Consider the following 21,373-nt stretch of genomic DNA (forward strand, 5'->3'; position numbering starts at 1 on the left):
AGATAAACTTAGTAAGTACTTTGCTTCAGTCTTCACTGTGGAAGACACTAGCAGTGTGCCAGAGGTCCGTGAATGTCAGGGAGCAGGAGTGAGTGCCATTGCTATTTCAAAGAAAAAAGTGCCAGGCGAACTCAAAGGTCTTAAGGCACATAAGTCACCTGGACCGGATGGACTACATCCCAGAGTCCTGAGAGAGGTTTCTGAAGAGATAACGGATGCAGTGGTCATGATCTTCAAGAATCACTTGATTCTGGCATGGTCCTGGAGGACTGGAAAATTGCAAATGTCACTCCACTCTTTAAGAATGGAGGAAGGTAAAAGAAAGGAAATTATAGGCCACTTAACCTAACTTCAGTGGTTGGAGTCTATTATTAAAGATGAGGCTTTGAGGTACTTGGAAACTAATGATAAAATAAGTCAAAGTCAGCATGGTTTCTGTAAAGGGAAATCTGTTTGGCCACAGTGACTAGTGGTATTCCACAGGGGTCAGTATTAGGACCACTACTTCTCACATTGTTTGTCAGTAATTTAGATAATGGAATTGATGACTTTGTGACAAAGTCTGCAGGTGATATGAAGACAGGTGGAGGGGTAGGTAGTGCTAAGGAAGCAACGCGATTGCACAGGAATGCAGTATTGGGAAATGCATTTTGGTAAAAGGACCAATAGTGGGGACGATTATTAGAATGGGAAGAAGGTTCAAACATTAGAGGTGCAGAAAGACTTGGGAGTCCCTGTGCAAGACTCCCAGGTTAATTTACAGGTTGAGCCTGTGGTAAAGAAGGCAAATGCAATGTTGGCATCCCCTCGTATTTCAAGGGGAATAGAATATAAAAGCAAAGACATAATGCTGAGCCTTTGTAAGAGACTAGTCAGGCCGCACATGAAGTATTGTCAGCAGTTTTGCGCCCCATGTCTCAGATGTGCTGCCATTGGAGAGAGTCCAGAGGAGGTTCACAAGGATGATTCTGGGAATGAAGGGGTTAACATACAAGGAATGTTTGGTAGCTTTGGGCCTGTACTCACTGGAATTTAGAAAAATGCGGCGGGGGGGAGAGGGGGAGATCTCATTGAAACCTGCCTGATGTTGAAAGGTCTAGATAGGGTGGATGTGGAGAAGAGGCTTCCTATAGTAGGGGTATCCAGAACTAGGGGGCACAGCTTCAAAATTAAAGGGCAACCCTTTAGAACAGAGGTAGGAAGGAATTCTTTTAGCCAGAGAGTAGTAAATCTGTGGAATGCCACAGATTTAAGTCTGGCACAGACTGCGGTAGAGCCACGTCTGTGCGTATATTTAAGCCAGAAGTTAATAGTTTCCGGATTGCTCAGGGCATCAAAGGATATGGCGAGAAGGCAGATGTATGGGGTTAAGTGAGATCTGGGATCAGCCATGACGCAAGGGTGGAGCAGGCTCGATAGGCTGAATGGCCTAATTTTGCTCCTGTGTCTTACAGTCTTATGGCCAACAGCCATATCCACAGCTGTATACCAATATAGCAGTTGCACAGATGGTACGTTTTCTAATAAGAAGGTACAGAGGGAGCTTATATAACATCAGAACAGATGCAGATAATACAGAATTTAATCTGATTGACACCTGCCCTACAATCGCAATGCTAAGAAGAAAGAAGATTTTAAAGTTACAATGTTGATCATTGATTGACACAGACGAAGACTTTCATGGGTGGAGGTGTCCATAATAGGAATTTCAATAATCTTCCTTAGACAGGAATTACAATTAAACTCAAGACCTATTAATTACTTAAGATCCTAAAGCAAATACAATGTATAATAATTCCCAATACTTATTGCTGACTGAGTGTCTGACATTACTGGGTAGGAGCCAGTTAAGATCAAAGATCAATTAACGAAACTGTTTAAAAGCAGAAGTTTTATCTGTAAGACCATAAAGATAGTAAGATATTGACAAATTAGTTGAAAGCACATATTTTAACATGACAACTACATGATAACTTTTCAGTCAGAGCCCCATTAAGGCACTGGACAACAGAGCATCATGTTCTTCCAAAACAAGTTTATAAGTAATCTTAAAGCTTGGACAGGTTCAGATAAATATGTACAATGGTGATTTGATAATAGATGACTTAAACTGTCAGCTCAGGGTGTCTGAAATGGGGAGTAAAGAAATATTACAAATAGGAGGATATGCCCACCCCCACCTCCCCCCCCACCCACCATCTAAGCCTGCTCTGCCACTAGATCAACCCCCAGCTGCTCTAACCTTGGCCTCAGTTCTATTTTGCCACTATTCTCAAAATCTCACAAATCACCTATTGATCAAATACTAGTCTAGCTTTATCTTGAATATGTTTAATAATTTCATCTCCACAATCCTCTGGGATAAAGGATTCCAACGATTCATTTCTATTTCCATTTTAAATGGATGACCTCTTATTCTGAAATTATGTTACATGATTATTCTTCTAAACTGCATACAAATCCAACGTCTTCAATCTTTCATTGAAGAACCCCTTCATCCCAGGATTCAAGTTAGTGAAACCTCTCCAAACCACTATATCCCCACAAAAATAAATAAGCATATGCCTAAATCAGAATCTGATTGACAACTATAGATTGAAGAATACACAGTATATAGTAAACAGTTAAGGCACTAGCACTGACCTCCGCAGCATCCCATGAATGACAGCCTAGCAACTTGAAAATTACCTGTTCATCCAGACTCTCTTGTCAGTTAGTAAGCCAATCCTCCATCCATTTTAATATATTTCCCCTCATGCCTTGAGTTTTCAGCTTGAATGCTTACTGGTAAAACTATATCTACTGGTTGTCCAATCTGGTTTGCAGTCTTTTTTTTCCAACGGTTTGGTATAATGTTATGCATAATTTATATTCTGTATGTTGCCTGTAGCTACATTCCTTGTGCACATGACAATAAACTTGAGTTGACCCTCCACTTGCCCCGCTCATTACAATCAATAAGGAATTAAAGTCATAGAGAAATACAGCATAGAAATAGACCCTATTGCCCATCTAATGCATGTTGAAAACATTTAAACTGCTTATTCCCATCGACCTACAACAAGACCTTAGCTCTCCATACACCTACCATCTATGTACCTATCCAAACTTCCATTAAACATTGAAATCAAGCTGCACTTGTGCTGGCAGCTCATTCCACATTCTCACGACTCTCTGAGAGAAGAAGATTCCCCTCATGTTCTCCTTAAACTTTTCAACCTTAACCCATGACCTCTGGTTGTAGTCCCACCAAACCTCAATGGAAAAAGCCTGCTTGCATTTACCCTATCTAGACTCCTTATAAATTTGTATACTTCTATCAAATCTCCTCTCAAGCTTCTAAGTTCTAAGGAATAAGGTCCTACGCTATTCAATCTTTCCTTATAACTCAGGTCCTTCAGACCCAGCAACATCCTTGTAAATTTTCTCTGTACTCTTTCAAACTGATTTCCATCTTTCCTGCAGGTAGATGACCAAAACTGCACACAATATTCCAAGTTAGGCCTCACCAACATCTTATACAACTTCAACATAATATCCTATCCTCTGTGCGCAATAAATTGATTTATGAAGGAAATGTGCCAAAAGCTTTCTTTACGATCCTATCTGTGACACCACTTTCAAAGAATTATGGACCTGTATTCCAGATCTATTTGTTCTACCACACTCTCCAGTGCCCCACCATTCACTGTGTAATACCTAACCTAGTTGGTCCTACAAAAGTGCAACATCTCGTACCTGTCGGCATTCTAAATAAATTTGTTCAATTTGTCATGTAATGCCATGCTAACTCAGCTAGATTGTATCATGATTTTCCAATGATCATCATGTTGTCACTTCCTTAATAATAATGAATACAGTAGCTATCCCCCATAGCCTCCAAGAAAACAGATTTTGGAAGAATTACATTTAGAACGAACTGTCAGTGTAATTAAAGAAGACTATTTCCAGGAGATTTAATGTTATCATTTAGAATCTGTCAAGGGTACAGAAAAAACCACTAAAGATGTCATAACAGATGTCCAAGTCATCAATGTGACTACTAAAGAGTCTGCATTGATTTTTGGCACAAAAGACAATGACAAAACCTACAGATAAACTCTCAAAATGGAATGAAGGTAGATATATGGATTTTGTACAACACCAGATTGCATTATTGAGGAGCTGAGTTGGTTTTTGAGACATATGATATACCTGAAGAATTGATGTCGGACAATGCACCACAGTTCACCATATCTTTGCTTGAACATTTCACGTGATACAATGGTATCAAAGATTTGTTACTTTCTCCCATACATTCGAACATCTACCAGTGCAGGCAGACCATCTCTGTATTCTGAAAAAAGCCTTGAAAAAGCAAGTTTTCTAAAGTTGTTCCAGTTTAATCATTGGTTAGCTAACTTGATACAATTACATTTATTCTAGGACAAAATTCATCCCAGCAGAGCTGTTGATGAATCATAGACTTTGAACATGCCCCAAGTTGGTATAGCCTAGCTTAAGTAGAGAGTGGAAAGACAGCAACTGAAACAAAAGGAGAATTATGATTTATATTGCAGCAAGTCATTGAGAAAATGCATAAAGCAATTCAGACAATGAGAAGGGGAGTGTTAAAACCAATACACAAGTACAACACTCATAAGCGGGATACTGGCAAGATAGAACAAGTCTGCGTCACCTGGAATTCTGAAGCGCCTAGACTGACAATATACCAAAATTGTAGTGAAAAACTTATCAGAACAAGCTGAAGGAATATATGATGTATTTATTTCAGGAGTGGAAGTAGGATCAACTAAAGAGACACAAGTCAACAGTGAGCTGAGTCAAGATGTCACGCCGTTTAAGTAGTTGTAGCGTTGGAAAAAGGCCAGTCAACAGACTGAACCTGCAATGGCTGTATATCTCAGAGAAACTGCTTCATACCTTCCACCTCCCAAAGAAAGGAAGCAGTAAATGAGTTATATGAGTGCAATGTGATAATATCTTCAGATAACTGCCGTAACTAAACAGGTTAATCGTTGTTACTCTGCAATGCACCCACATTCTGAAGTCTCTGCTATGTCATGGAATCCTCTTATAGTTTGAATTTACCAGCAGAACGTGAATGGATCACATATCAACTCTAAATATACTACTCAGAGTACATCTCAAAATGCATTTTTACCACATCCAGTTTCTGAGAGTCTATCCTGTTGGCCATGTTCCATACTGCAGCGATATCAGTTTGAAGGACTGCAGGGTCTCCAACTAATGACCATAAGTTCTGTCTCATAAGCCCCTGACAGTCTTGATAGCCAAGATGAACCCTTTCTTGACTGCGTGGTTCTAAAATCAGTGTCATTTAATGGGATTCAGAGACATTTAAAACCTGCTTCATAGAGTATTAAAGATAATGTTTTAAGAAAACTAGCTAAGACACTTGTAAATTATTAAAAACTAAGCCTGCCTCCTTGTCACAGAATACCAGCTTATGACCTACTCTGGTCACCTTGGAAATATGGGGCATGCCAAGTTCAGTTTCTTATCACCATTAATTCAGAATGTTGATAAGTGGGGATAGATAATTCAATGACATGAATTCAAGGCAATATTGTTAGACTTTCCTTTTGGAGACTGTAATTGTATCACTTATGTTACTGACTATTTGTCAACACTGGTGCTTTTAGATGGATGGGTAGTTTATTATTTCAGAGACTGCAGTTTGAAAACAGTATGTTGAGCACCAAACAACTCAATTTCTGATCTTAAGGTAGCTGAAAATAGCTGGATGCAGCATTTGAAGGTACTTCTGCTAAGTATACTACTGAACAAAGTCTAAGACTTGCTCTGGCACTGAGATAACAGACGTCCAAGCGTTAGGAGATAACAGATTTCCAACATGAAGGAGATAGAAAATGCACACTAGAAGGGCAATGTTACTATAATCATGGGGGATTTCACTATGCAGGTAGATTGGGAAAATCAGGTTGGTGCTGAATTCCAAGAGGGGGAATTTCTAGAATGCCGACAAAGATGGCTTTTTAGAGCAGCTATTGATTGACTTCACTAGGAAATCAGCTATTCTGGATTGGGTGTTGTGCAATCAACCAGAATTGATTAGAGAGCTTAAAGTAAAAGAACCCTTTGGGGCAAGTTATCATAATATGATCAAATTCTCCCTGAATTTTGAGAAGGAGAAGCTAAAGTCAGTTGTATCAGTATTACAGTGGAGTAAAGGGAATTACAGAGGCATGAGAGAGAAGTTGGTCAGAAATGATTGAAAAAGAACACTGGAAGAGATGACAGCAGAGCAGCAATGTCTGAAATTTCTGGAAGTAATTTGGAAGACACAGGATATATACATCCCAAAGCGGAAGAAGTGTTCTAAGGACAAGATGACACAACAGTCGTCAAAAAAAAAAATCAAAGCCAACATAAAAGCATATGATAGAGCAAAAATTATTGGGAAGTTAGAGGACTGGAAGCTTTCAAATACCAGCAGAAGGCAACTAAAAAAAGTCATTAAGCAGGTAAAAATAGAATATGTAAGTAAGTTAGCCAATAATATTAAAGAGGATACCAAAAATTTTTTCAGATACATGAAGTGTAAAAGACAGTTGAGAATGGATATTGGACTACTGGAAAACCATGCTGGAGAGGTAGTAATGGGGGACAAGAAAAATGGCGGATGAACTAAACATCTTGCATCAGTCTTCACTGTGGAAGACACTAGCAGTATGGCAGAAGTTCTAGGTGACAGGGTTATAAAGAATGTGAAGTCACCATTGCCAGGAAGAAGGTTCTTAGGAAACTGAAACATCTGAAGGTAAATAAGTCACCTGGACCAAATGGTGTACACCCCAGGGTTCTGAAGGAGGTGGCTGAAGAGATTGTAGAGGCATTGGTAATGATCTTTCAAGAATCACTAGAATCTGCAATGGTTCCAGAAGACTGGAAAATTGCAAATGCCACTCCATTCTTCAAGAAGGGAGAAAGGCAGAAGAAATGAAACTGTAAGCCATTTAGTCTGATGTCAGTGGTTGGGAAGATGTTGGAGTCGATTGTTAAGGATGTGGTTTCAGGGTACTTGGAGGCACACGATAAAATAGGCCATAGTCAACATGGTTTCCTCAAGGGAAATCCTTGCCCGACAGATCTGTTGAAATTCTTTGAAGGAACAATAAGCAGGAAGGACAAAGGAGAATGGGTTCATGTTGTGTACATGACACTGCTTAACAAACTCCAAGCCTATGGTATTCCAGGAAAGATTCTAGCATGGATAAAGCAGTGGCTGACTGGCAGGAAGCAAAGAGGCCAAACATGGTTAAACGGGAATCGTGGTTATCAAGGACAGTTGGGCCGAAAAGCTTCTTCCACGCTATATAACTCTATCAATATAGTTAGTGAGATATCAACAGTGGTGAAAATGATGGAGTCCTTGTAAAAGACACAACAATAAAACACCGGGAAATCTAACTGGATTGAGCAGAGTCAGCAGGGAAACCATGCTTACAAATTTAATAAATGCTTTTGAGGGTGAAACTTTTTTTGAGGGAGAATCTGTGGATTTGGGCTTGCAGCTTTTGATAAGATCTTATACAAACAAAATTAAAGCACATGTGATTATAATGAGAATAGACTGACAACCAGGAAGAAGATAACAGGAATGAGTGCTTCTTTTACCAGACGCAGGCACTGACAAGTGGGGAGTTACAGGAATCAGTTCCTGGATCCCAGTTATTCACAACACAGCTTAATGAATTAGAAGAGGAAACGAGTAATAAAATCTCTAAACTTTGTAAACAATATGATGCAGAGGGATGATAGATCAGCTGTGAGAATTCAAAGGTGTTCCTATGTGACCTAAATTAATTAGCAGAGTGGAAAAATTCATAACAGATGCAGTTTAAGTCAGTTGGCTCAAAGTATCAAACTAAGTCAGACACTATGATGTCCTTGATCGCTTGACACTAAAAAGGACCTCTTTGTTCTAATTATGCTCATTCATGTAAAATTTGCTTAAATTATGTTTTCCTTATGAATGCCACTCATATACACATTGGCTACTATTAGGTACACCCACGTAATGCAGATATCTAATCAGCCAATCACATGGCAGCAATTCAATGGATAAAAGGATGTAGACATGGTCAAGAGGTTCAGTTGTTGTTCAGACCAAACATCAGAATGGGAACAAAATATGATCTCAGTAACTTTGGAATGATCATTGGTGCAAGACCAACAAAGGTTTGAGTATCTCAAAAACTGCTGATCATCTGGGATTTTCACAACTGTCTCTAAGAGTTTACAGGGATTAATGAGAAAAACACAAAATGGCAAAAACGTCTTATTAATGAGTGAGGTCAGAAGAGAATAGCCAGATTGGTTCAAGCTGACAAGAAGGTGACTGTAACTCAAATAACCACACGTTACAACAGTAGTGTGCAGACGAGCATTTCTAAACACACATGTTGAAACTTCAAGATAATGGGCTACAGCAGCAGAGGATCACACCAGATTCCCCTCCTGAACCCAATAAAGTGGCCACTGAGTTAATGATACCGTTGCAAGTAGTTTTTCCATTGTACCTGTGCATACATGTACCTGTGCATATAAAAGTAAATTAATAAAATAATGAGACCTGGGTCCCCTTGCATACCAGTTTCTTAAGGCAAGTATTCTCAGGTGCAGCAAGTTGTAATGAAGGGCAATGGCAAACTGGCCCTAATTGCAGGAGAATTTCTGCAGAAGCTCCTATTTGAATATTTGAAGGGGCTGCTCCTCAGGTTTTGGCTTCACTTCAGCCCCATACTCCTGATATATAGGCACCCTGTATGAAGGGGCGGGTCACTCGAAGGATCTACTAGTGGGCTTACTCCTGCGCCTGGCCAAAATGGCCACCTATGGGTCCAAGCGATGGGCAGTCCAGGTCTCTGCCCAAGCCACCAGCATGACATTCTACACCTGTACAGTGCCATCAATGAATTTTGTGCAGATTTGATCTGCTTAACTGAGGATGGACATTCTTGCCATGGAGTGAGGGCAACAAGGTGTAACAGACCAATCCTTCTAATGACAGACTAATGTCAGAGGAGAGAAAATCAATTAGGCCTATGTTACCTTGAGGTCAGGACACTGAGAGATGATCTCTTGGAAATCCATTAACCTCAAACAGGACTAAAGAGACTAGATACATGGAGGATATTCCCAATGACTGAACCATCCGAAACCAGGGATTTCATCCTCAGGATACTGGATATGCCATTTAAAACTGAGATCAGTAGATTTTTTTTTTTAAACGCCAAAGGTAATAAACCTACAGAATTCTATAAAACATAAGGCAATAGAAGCCAAGTCATTAAATATATTCAAAAAAAGAGGTAGATATATTTCTTGATCCCACAGGATCAAGAGCAATGAGAAAAAATACAGGAACAGGGTACCTAAATAGATGATTGCACTTAATGTGGCTCATGTAACATACTGTCATAGTCAGTGGTGCAGTGCTAGCCAGAGCGCACTGCGCACGTCTGACACATCTTTAAGAAAAAAGCCGAAATAAACAAGCTATTTAATTAGGTGCTGCCCAGAGTGATTTGAGTATCTCAGAAACTGCTGATCTCCTGGGAGTTTTACACACAATAGACTCTGGAGTTTACAAAGAATGGTGCCAAAAGCAAAAAAAACATCCAGTGAGTGGCTGTTCTGTGAGCGAAAACAACTTGTTAAACCTACTCGCTGGATGTTTTTTTTTGGCACCATTCTTTGTAAACTCCAGAGTCTGTTGTGCGTAAAAATCGCAGCAGATCAGCAGTTTCTGAGATACTCAAATCACCCTGGGCGGCACCTAATTAATTAGCTTGTTTATTTCTGTTTTTTTCTTAAAGATGTGCCAGATGCACTCCGAGTAGCACAGCACCACTGGTCATAGTACATGTTTCTACTTCTGATGAAGGCCAACACCTCTTAATGAATGCCAAGTTTTGAGATACTAATCTGTTCTTAAACTATACCACTGAGCACCACTAATGTCTCCTTGTTTGAAGCAGGATGTGATTTAAATGAAACATATTGTATCCCCCCTAACTAATACCATCTAACTACTACTGGTGCACTCTGCAAAAATAGCTTGGTGAGTACCACATCAAATAACTTATCAAAGATAGAGCTACAAAGCTAGACCTACTGATGAACACTGAAATTCTCCTGGCAGAATGCAGTGTGTCCTCGCTAATTTGCAAACTGCCTCCAAACTGGAGGATAGGAGGTGATAAACTACAAATTTTCTTGTCAAACACATTTTTGCTACTGCCATTAGGAAGGATCCTCAGGACCCACAAAACCAGTTGTAGGAACAGTTATTGCCCTTAAACAATCAGGCTGTTGAATCAGAGGGGATAATTTCACTCAACTTCACTCACAACACTCTCGTCATCTCATGTTCTCAATATTTATTTATTTATTTTTGTAGTTGCAGTTTCTTGTTTTTGCACGTTGGATTGTTATGTGTGGTCTTCGATTGATTCAATAGTGTTGTGTTTCTTTATATTTACCGTGAATGCCTGCAAAAATGATTAGCAGGGTTGTATATGGTAATATATATGTACTTTAATAATAGATTTACTTTGAACTTTGATTAATTCCATACTCCCAAATCTACCTTCCTCACTTATAAATCACAGTAACTTCATCTCTTAAGTTAACACTCTTGTCAGTAAAACCTGGGACATGAGGATGGTCAGCACGAATGTCAAGATATTAACTAACTAGTCTGCAGAATAACTCCAACAATTTTGGCACTGGTTTCCAAGTAATTCAGGATCTTGCATGCAGTGACGGCTTTCAGCATGCTCTGCTTTAATATCTAGATGGCAGCTAAGGGGGTCCTTTCCACTATTTTCCTGCAAACTGTTTAATACAATTGAATTCCCTTACCACCATTCAGGGCCCCAAATAGTCCTTCCAGGTGAGGCAACACTTCACCTGTGAGTCGGCTGGGGTGATATACTGCGTCCGGTGCTCCCGATGTGGCCTTTTATATATTGGCGAGACCCGACGCAGACTGGGAGCCCGCTTTGCTGAACATCTATGCTCTGTCCGCCAGAGAAAGCAGGATCTCCCAGTGGCCACACATTTTAATTCCACATCCCATTCCCATTCTGACATGTCTATCCACGGCCTCCTCTACTGTAAAGATGAAGCCACACTCAGGTTGGAGGAACAACACCTTATATTCCGTCTGGGTAGCCTCCAACCTGATGGCATGAACATCGACTTCTCTAACTTCCGCTAAGGCCCCACCTCCCCCTCGTACCCCATCTGTTACTTATTTTTATACACACATTCTTTCTCTCACTCTCCTTTTTCTCCCTCTGTCCCTCTGAATATACCCCTTGCCCATCCTCTGGGTCCCCCCACCGCCTTGTCTTTCTTCCTGGACCTCCTGTCCCATGATCCTCTCGTATCCCTTTTGCCTATCACCTGTCCAGCTCTTGGCTCCATCCCTCCCCCTCCTGTCTTCTCCTATCATTTTGGATCTCCCCTTCCCCCTCCAACTTTCAAATCCCTTACTCACTCTTCCTTCAGTTAGTCCTGACGAAGGGTCTCGGCCTGAAACGTCGACTGCACCTCTTCCTAGAGATGCTGCCTGGCCTTCTGCATTCACCAGCAACTTTGATGTGTGTTGCTTGAATTTCCAGCATCTGCAGAATTCCTGTTGTCAGCAATTTCAACTGTTCTTTTAAATGTGACTTGTGCTTCAGTTTGGCGCTGTTTCTGAAAGCTTTTTTGTAAGTGTCAAGAAACTAAATGATCTCTCAGTGCATCATTAAGCCTATCACTGAACTGGTAATGCTCAGACATCTCTTCAATCAGCCATATATGCTGAAATGGATTCCACTTATGGAACCTAAAGTATTCCACAATCAACAAATTTTTCACTTCTAAATGTTCCTGCATGATTTGCATGATATCAGCAAAGCTCATTTCAGGTGGTTTGGTTGGAACAGTCAAACCTCTAAGCAAACTGAATGCTTTTCCACCTATTATACTCAGCAACACTGACACTCATTTCTCATTTCATTGGCCATTCCATTTGTTTTAAAATACTACTGCATTTGCTCAGTATACATCCCCCAGTTATCTTTCGTACAATTACACACATCTATCTTTTCAATGAGCCAGCCATTTCTGCCTTTTCAAGCATGTATTATTATCTTTACCTGGTTTTCATTCTTTATGAACTCATGAATTTTGTCCATTTTCTGCCCTTTTTTAGCGCAACTGTCTTTCTCCCCTTGCAACGAAAAACAAGGGCTCACTTCAACAGGAAGGGAGTCATGCTTCTTTTTAAGAATTACTTGTTCCCACTATTAATTTTGTAATTCCAAAATATAAAGCTAATTGAAAGAAAATATGGAGGTGATGATAATTAATGTACATTTAGTTTTGTTTTTAACTTTAGTGAGGCACATGTTTATGATATGGTGACATGATGACATAAGCCATTCACATACTTTCACATATAATCCATAATGAATTATTTAAGCAAACAAAGAAATCCTAATCGGACAATATATTTACAATGTTACTCAAATATTACTGAAATATTAAATACACAACAATTGGGATATCAAAGATTCTGATAGATTCAACAACATGGGAATGACATTGAGAAAGGTGTATTGATTATTTTAATGCATCGAAGGAAAGATCTTTAAGATAAGAGAGCACAAAAATGATAGGAAAGCCTGTATATTTTGGTATGACATCAAACATCATGGCAGGAAAAGCACCAAGACAAGGAAAACAAAATGGCTCAAGCTGTCATACATGAAGCACTGAAATATATATCTGCATGTTTAAATAAAATAATTTTATTTCATTTATTTAGAGATACAGCATGGTCCTTCTACCAACCCATACATCTTTGGAATGTGGGAGGAAACCCACACAGTCACAAGGAGAACATCGAAAATCCTTACAGATGGCACCAAAAATGGAACCCAGGTCACTGTTGCTGTACAGCGTTATGTTAACAGTTACGCAACCATGTTTCCCGAAGCTTCTTAGTTTTTGTTCAGATTCCATGTAAATATTTTTTTTGTGGAAATTGAAGGTACTAGTGAGAATGAGCCTGCACAAAACAATGTAGCACATGAAAACTATTGTCCATTAACTACTCTCTTCATAAAGGTATATTATATTAGCAAATAAAAAGAAACAGTGTTTAGCAATTTTGCGCAAAAGTTACAGGATCACTGTAATTCAAAACCGTCATAAGTTATGGTGAGCTACATATTAAGAACTAGGAACTGTGAGTCAGGCGAGGCTGTCCTTGAGTGTAGTTTCATTTAAAGACACATCTTGCCACAATAGCTTTGGCACTTTCCTTGAACGGATCCTACATGACATTTCTTTTCAGTGAAGTAATCATCAATTACATTGACCAGGATGTTCTCTGGACTTGGGGACTTGAGTTACAAAGAAAGGTTGCATTGACCAGGACTTAATTCCCTGGAACGTAAGAGACTGACAAGTGGCCTGATAGAGGTATATAAGATTATGATAGACATAGACATGGTAAAAGCACATATTCTTTTTCACTGGGAGGAGGTGCTGAAATCAAGAGGGTATAAACGTAAAATCAGAGGCGGGGGGTTTAAAAAGACAATCAGAGCCAGCTTCTTCACTCAAAGGGTGGTGCGTATTTGGAACGAACTGTCAGAAACAGTTGGCAAGGCAGCCACTTTAGCAATGTTTAAAAGCCATCTGGGTAAATGCATGTATAGGAGAAGTTGAAAGTGCCATGAGCTAAACAATTTTTATGTGCGTTGCTTAATACATTGAATAGTTGGTTAGGATTACTTCAAAAGGCCGTTAGGAGACAACCAGATTTGCACCACTATATGTCAAAATTCAAGCCCCTTACACAAAGGGCTCTACTGATCCACTTGACTTTCTTTGAGCTTCATAGTCATTCATTGGTATTACTACTTTACTTTCTAAAGCAGACCAAATGCAAATTCTCAAACTGTCAAGCTGTTAGTTCTGAGCTGTAGACCTGTGTCACATTTAATTAGATACACATTCAATACTGCTAATCAATAACCATACATTTCAAATTTTAAAAGGTTTGTAAATATATATCCTTTTCCAAAACGTGCTTAATGATGAATTTTGCAATATAGTCATACTTGCATAGTGGGAAATATGGCAGACAGACTGTGCAGCAAGGTCTCATAAAGCAGTTACAAAGGTAGAGCAAATCGTTCTCATTAACTTCCATGGGGTCAAATTTCAGTAGCAGAGTATAATAAGCAACTGTTACTGTTTAAGGACATTTAATGCAAGTAGTAAACTTTGAATTTCTACCTCAGCTTGTTTAAATGAACTTGGTTACCTACATTAGCGTGCCTAATGGGAAGAACCTGCAGTGAAAGTTCAATAGACTAAAATAATAAAAAATATTTGCGAAGATACAAAATACCTTCTGTTACTGAGTCTTCCATATCTTGGCAACTTTTGTTCCTTTCCAAGGCCTCTGTCATTAAGAACAATTTTATTAAAAATATTATTCTGTAAACTCAATTTTAAAGTTAAAACAAACATTTTTACTTAATCTTTGAAGTGCCCATTGCCCCACCCAAATAAGTGTTTTACTTGGTTATTTTTTTAATAAAATCAGTTGTGACGCAGATTAGTGACCTAAAAAACCATATGGACATAGCCACTATGCTACTTATCGGAGGCTACAAGAAGATATCAAAGTCAGGAAGCAAGTAGGGCAGAAGATGACAAAAGAAGTCAATTTGGAAAAGTGGAAAATGCATTCAAGGAATAGAGATATAGCAAGGAAATACACAAGAAGCAACTGGATGCTCTAAAGCACATAGGAAACGATAAATCCTGGAGTACATGTCAAGATACCCCTAAAGGTAGAGAAACAGGTAGATAAGAAGCTTATGAAAGCATCTAGAAGACTTATCTTTAATAGATAAAACCAAAAAAAGCAATGAGGTTACAGAGAAAGTTATAAAACTCTAGTTGGATCATAGCTAGAGTATGGTTTCGATTATGTAAATAATAACAAATATGAAATGCCCGCTTCGCTGCCACTGCTACTGTATGGTAACTGGAATCTCCGGAGCAGAAGGCCTCGAATCCTCGTCTTTGCTTGTTTCGGCGGCTGGGGCTAGGTCGAAGGCGCTCGGTAGAGGATGGCACTTGGGAGGCTGTATCGGAGGGGCTGGTCGGAGGCTCGAAGTTTTCAGATGGACAGACTCAGTGTCGGCTGTGGTCAGCTGCTTCCAATGCATTGGCAGTTGTCGGTGCCTGGAGGTTTATGGCAGGGCGTTTCTCCCTTTTGCCGCCTGCTATCGGGGACTTGGGAGTCGATCGGGACTTTTTTTTTACCGTGCCCATGGTCTGTTCTTTATCAAATTATGGTATTGTTCTGCACTGCCGTAACTATATGTTATAATTATGTAGTTCTGTCAGTGTTAGTCTTTGGTTTGTCCTGTTTTCTGTGATATCACTCTGGAGGAACATTGTATCATTTCTTAATGCACGTATGCATTTCTAAATGACAATAAAAGAGGGCTGAGTGTTCTCATAATCTTAAAAAAAAAATTACAGTATCAAAGAGAATCAGTAAGAGATCTCTGAGCAAATGAACAGAAAGGGCATTTTTAGTTAAAATGAAAGAAGATTGGTTGGCTGCTGTCCTTTATTTGGAATAGAGAATGTTAAGGGAGTTTCAATGAAAGTACATGAGAGTATGGGGTTGCAGATATGATGGACGAGAACAGCCTGCTTCATATACCAGTGAGATGAACAATCAAAAGTCATCAATTCAAGATAACCCAGAGAATTAAAGGACAATTGGGAAGAAAAATAATTCACCTAGAGGGTGAAAGTGTAATGGAGGCAGAAACTCTTAATACACACAGAAAGTAATTGGTTGAACACACAAACCAAAGAGTTAAAAACAAATAATCTGGAAATTTTTCAGCATATCACCAGTGCCTTTCATCTGTTCTGTAGATTTCAATGATTTTATTTATTTTTTATTTTATTGAGAGACAGCATTTAATAGGCCCTTCTGACCCTTCCAGCCGCACTGCCCAGCAATCCCCCAGTTTAACCCTAGCCTAGTCACAGGACAACTTACAATGACCAATTACCCTACCAACCGGTGCATCTTTGGACTGTGGGAGGGAACCGGAGCACCCGGAGGAAACCATCGTGGTCACGGAGAGAGCGTACAAACTCCTTACAGGCTGCATCATTAATTGAATTTAGGTCTCTGGTACCAGAAAGTGTTGTGCTACCCACTACACTATCGCACACTGTCTGTCGCGTATTTCCTCACCATACCTCTATATGTTGAATGCATTTCTTACTCTTCCAAATTGAGTTCTTTTGTCACCTTTTGCCCTATTTACTTCCTGACTTTAATGTCTTCTTGCAGCCTCTGTTAAATAGAATCATATGATTTCTTAGGTCACTAATCAGTATCACAACTAATTTTTATTAAAGAAGTAATGTGAAAGGTATGGACATAGGAAGCACAGGAGCACTTACAGGACTGCTTTGAATTGGTGGACTGGACTGTTTCCAGGGATTCATCTTCGAATCGGGATGAGCATGCCACAGTTACCACCAACTTGATTAAAACCTGTATGGATGAGTGTGTGTCTACGAAAACTTGCTGTTCCCAAACCAAAAGTTGTGCATGAACTAAGAGGTACATCATCTGCTGAGGGCTAGATCTGTGGCATTTAAGTCTGTGACCCAAGTCTGTACAAGAAAACCAAGTATGACTAGTGGAGAGCTATTTCCAGGGCAAAAAGACAATTCCAAGCGAGGCTAGAGGTGACATCAGATGTACATTAACTCTAGCAGGATTTGCAAGACATTACTTCCTACAAAGCCAAATACAGTAGCAGGAACTGCAGCGATACTTCACTGCCAGATCAGTTCAATGCCTTCTATGCCCGCTTTGAAAGGAGGAAAGGAAGAATATAACTACAGCTGTGAAGATTCCTGCTACACCCAGAGACTGTGTGATCTCTGTTTCAGAGGCAGATGTTAGGCTGTCTTTTGCTGGGGGTGGGGGTGTGAATCCTCAGAAGGCAACAGGTCCCAATGAAGTATGAGTAAAGCTTCAAAAACCTGTTCTAACCAACTGGCTGAAGTATTCAAAGACTTTCTCAGCCTCTTACTTGTACAATCGGAAGTTCCCACCTGCTTCAAAAAGGCAATAACTATACCAGTGCCTAAGAAGAGTACTGTGAGCTGCCTTAATGAATATCACCCAGTAGCACTTACATCTATGGTGATGAAATGCTTTGAAAGGTTGGTCATGGTTAGAATGAGCTCCTGCCTCAGCAAGGACCTGGACCCACTGCAATTTGCCTATCGCCACAACTGGTCTATGGCAGGTATAATCTCAACTGCTCTTCTCATGGCCTTAGATCACCTGGACAATACAAACACCCATGTCAGGATGCTGTTTGTTGACTATAGCTCAGCGTGTTACACCAGCATTCCCATATTCCTGATCGATAAGTTACAGAAACTGTGCCTCTGTACCTTCCTTTGCAATTGGAACCTTGACTCCGTAAACAGAAGACCATAATTTGTGTGAGTTGTGATAATATCTCCTCCTCGCTGACGATCAACACTGGCACACCTCAGGGGTGTGTGCTTAGTACACTGCTCTACTCTCCCTATACCCATGACTGTGTGGCTAGGTAGACATCAAATACCATCTAAAAATTTGCTGATTAATCAACCATTGTTGGTAGAATCTCAGATGGAGATGAGGGTGTACAGGAATGAAATATATCAGCTAGGTGAGAGGTGAAGCAGCAACAATCTTGCACTCAATTTCAGTAAGATGAAAGAGCTGGTTGTAGACTTCAGGAAATGTAAGACAAGGGAACACAGACCAATCCTCATAGAGGGATCAGAACTGAAGAGAGTGAGTGAGCAATTTCAAGTTCCTGGGTGTCAAGATCTCCGAGGATCAAACCTGGAACCCAACATATCAATGCAGCTATAAAGAAGGCAAGACAGCAGCTATATTTCATTAGAAGTTTGAAGAGATTTGGCTTGTCAACTAAAACACTCGAAAACATCTATAGATGTACCGTGGAAAAGCATTCTGACAGGCTGCATCACTGTCTGGTATGGACAGGCAACTACACTAGACCAAAAGAAGCTACAAAAAGTTTTAAAATCAGTCATCTCCATCTTGGGCACTAACCCCCATGGTACCCAAGACACCTTCAAGGAGCAGTGCCTCAGGAAGGCGATGTCCATTATTAAGGACCCCCATCACCCAAGGCATGCCCCTTTCTCACTGCTACCATCAGGAAGGAGGTACAGAAGCCTGAAGGCACAAACTCAGCGATTCACAAACACCTTCTTCCCCTCTGCCATACAATTCCTAAATGGACACTGAACCCATGAACGCTAACCTCATTTTTTTAAATATACAGTGTCTGTACAAAGTATTCACTTCCCTTGTAAGTTTTCATGTTTTATTATTTTACAACATTGAATCACAGTGGATTTCATTTGGCTTTTTTTGGACACTGATCAACAGTAAAAGACTCTTTTGTGTCAAAGTGAAAACAGATCTCTACAACTCTAAATTAATTACAAACATAAAACACAAAATTATGAATTGCATAAGTACTTACCCTCTTTAATATGACACCCCAAATCATCACTGGTGCAGCCAATTAGTTTTAGAATTCACATAATTAGTTAAATGGAAATCACCATATGCAATCAAGGTGTTTCAACTGATTATAGTAAAAATGCACCTGCATCTGGAAGGCTCAACTGCTGGTGGCTCTTCATCTTGGCAAAAGCTACACCATGAAGACAAAAGAACACTCCAAGCAACTCCGTGAAAAGATTATTGAAAAGCACAAGTCAGAAGATAGATACAAGTGTAACGTTCCGGTATATTGGCTCGTGTATGTCTAGGGGAAATCCCGCCCAGCACCTGCTTCAACACTCCCCTCAGGGTCAGTCGTCGCCCGAATCAATCACAAACATCAATCATCAGCCAGCACACCCAGTAAATTTTAACACATACATTTTATAGATATTACTAATTCTATGACATTAATATACATTTGATACAGAGAGGAAAGTAATGGGAAAACAAAAGGCACCAACACTTATCAAAGTCCAAGTTCTTCGCGCGCTACCGTTGGAGCTCAGTTCAACGTCAGACGACCACCCGAATTCCGTCGACCCACGGCTCGGGACCACCCAGAGTGATCGACCGGAGCCTCTCCGCACGTCCGCCGTCCTCCTCGTCTCTCCTCCGACTCCCCGCCAAAACTCAGTCCACAGTCATATCATACAGCATGGCATCCGAAAACAAAACGATACATAACCACCCATTGGCTAATAGAACCTGGTTATCTCATTTAAAGTAAAACAAACTATTAGCGCAAACTCTCTGCAGCGTTAAAACACAACAAAGCCGCATTCCACAGATTAACATAACAAAATCGCCATTTTAAATGTAACAAAAGAAAGACCCCGTACACAAGAAAATTTCCAAGTCACTAAATATCCCTTGGAGTACAGCTAAATCAATCAAGAAATTGAAAGAATATGGCTTTGCTGTAAATCTAGCTAGAACAGGCGGGCCTCCCAAGGCGGGAGGAGAGAGAACAGCACGTCGCGCGTGCGCAGCCCTCCGGTGAAAAATCATATCATATCCATTAAATAGGGGCCGTGGACAATTCTGATTTGATGGAGACAGACATGAAAGCACAGAGGAACATCTGGAGAAATTTCTGAAACGCCAGTTCGCTGCTGTTGTTTCTGTACGGTTGGGAATCTTCCGGAGGGAAGGCCTCAAAATCCCCGGCTTTGCCTGCTGTTGGCAACCAAGATTGAGGTCGAATTGTTCGGACAGAGATGGCGCTCAGTACTTGGTGTCGGAGAGCTGATCGGAGGCTCAAAGTTTTCGGATGACTCAGAGTCAGACTGTGGTCCGAAATGGCAGGGAGAGTTTTTCTTCCTTCTCCTGTCTGCGTGAGATGTAGGACATCTGAGAGACTTTGAACTTTTTACTGTGCTCATGGACTTCTTCATCAAGTTATGATATTGCTGCACTGTTGTAACTATATGTTATAATTATGTGGTTTTGTTAGTTTTTTCAGTCTTGATCTGTCCCGTGTTTTGTGATATCACACCGGAGGAAATATTGTATCATTTCTTAATGCATGCATTACTAAATGACAATGAAAGAGGACTGTGTGTCTTCATAATCTGAAAAAATACAGGCCATCCTCAAAAACTGAGTGACTGTGCAAGAAGGGGATTAGTGAGGGAGGCCAGCAAGAGACCTATAGTAACTCTGGATGAGTTACAAGGTTCAGTGGCTGAGATATCAGAGACTCCGCACACATCAACTGATGCCTGGGTGCTTCACCAGACATAGCTTTATGGGAAAATGGCAGAGAAAGCCATTATTGGAAAAAACTCACGAAATCTCAGCTAGAGTTTGCCAGAAGGCATGTTGGAGACTCTGAAGTTAGCTGGAAGAAGGATCTATGGTATGATGAAACCAAAATTGAGATTTTTGGCCATCAGACTAAATGCTATGTAAGCCAAATATGACACATCATCAAAAACACACCATCCCTACCATGAACAAACAAGAGAAAATCTGCAGATACTGGAAATCCAAACAACACACACACAAAACGCTGGCGGAACTCGGCAAGCCAGGCAGCATCTATGGAAAAGTGTACAGTCGATGTTTTGGACCAAGACCTGCTGAAGGGTCTCAATTTTATGTATGTTCCCTATCATGAAGCAAGGTGGTAGCTGCATCATGCTGTAGGGATGCATCACTGCAGCAGGCCCCGGACAGATTGTGAAGGTGGAGGATACAATGAATGCAGTAAAATACATGGAATTCTAGAGAAAAACCTGGTGCAGTCTGCAAGAGAACTGCAACTTGGAAGAACTGCTGCCCATCCACCACCCATCAGCCAGACAATGACCTCAAGCATAAAGCAAAAGCTATGCAGAGATGGCTTATAAACAACAAAATTAATGTCCTGGAGTGGACAAGTCAGATTCCAGATCTCAACCCAATTGAGAATTTGTGGCTGGACTTGAAAAGGACTGTTCACTCATGACCCCCATGCAATCTGACAGAGCTTGAGCAGTTTTGTAAAGTAGAATGGGGAAAAATTGCAGTGTCCAGATGTATAAAGCTGATAGAGACCTATCCACACAGACTCAAGGCTATAATTGCTGCCAAAGGTGCAACTAGTAAATACTGACTTGAAGAGGGTGAATCCTTATGCCATCAATTACTTTGTTTTATATTTGTAATTAAGTTCGA

General features: G+C 40.3%; 1 protein-coding gene across 7 annotated transcripts in view; it reads right to left on the reverse strand.

Annotated features, from left to right (window-relative positions):
* The window catches only part of LOC140206331 (uncharacterized), a 72,520-nt gene that overhangs the window by 29,800 nt on the left and 21,347 nt on the right, over nucleotides 1–21,373 (reverse strand). For 5 of the 7 annotated variants that reach the window (XM_072274676.1, XM_072274671.1, XM_072274672.1 and 2 more), the window contains exon 5: nucleotides 14,468–14,521. The exons of the other annotated variants lie outside the window; for them this stretch is intronic. In XM_072274676.1, coding sequence (XP_072130777.1) covers nucleotides 14,468–14,521 — 54 coding nt within the window. The remainder of the gene's footprint in view (nucleotides 1–14,467; nucleotides 14,522–21,373) is intronic. 7 annotated transcript variants of the gene reach the window in all.

This window comes from Mobula birostris, chromosome 12 (assembly GCF_030028105.1).
Source record: "Mobula birostris isolate sMobBir1 chromosome 12, sMobBir1.hap1, whole genome shotgun sequence".
Lineage (NCBI taxonomy): Eukaryota > Metazoa > Chordata > Chondrichthyes > Myliobatiformes > Myliobatidae > Mobula > Mobula birostris.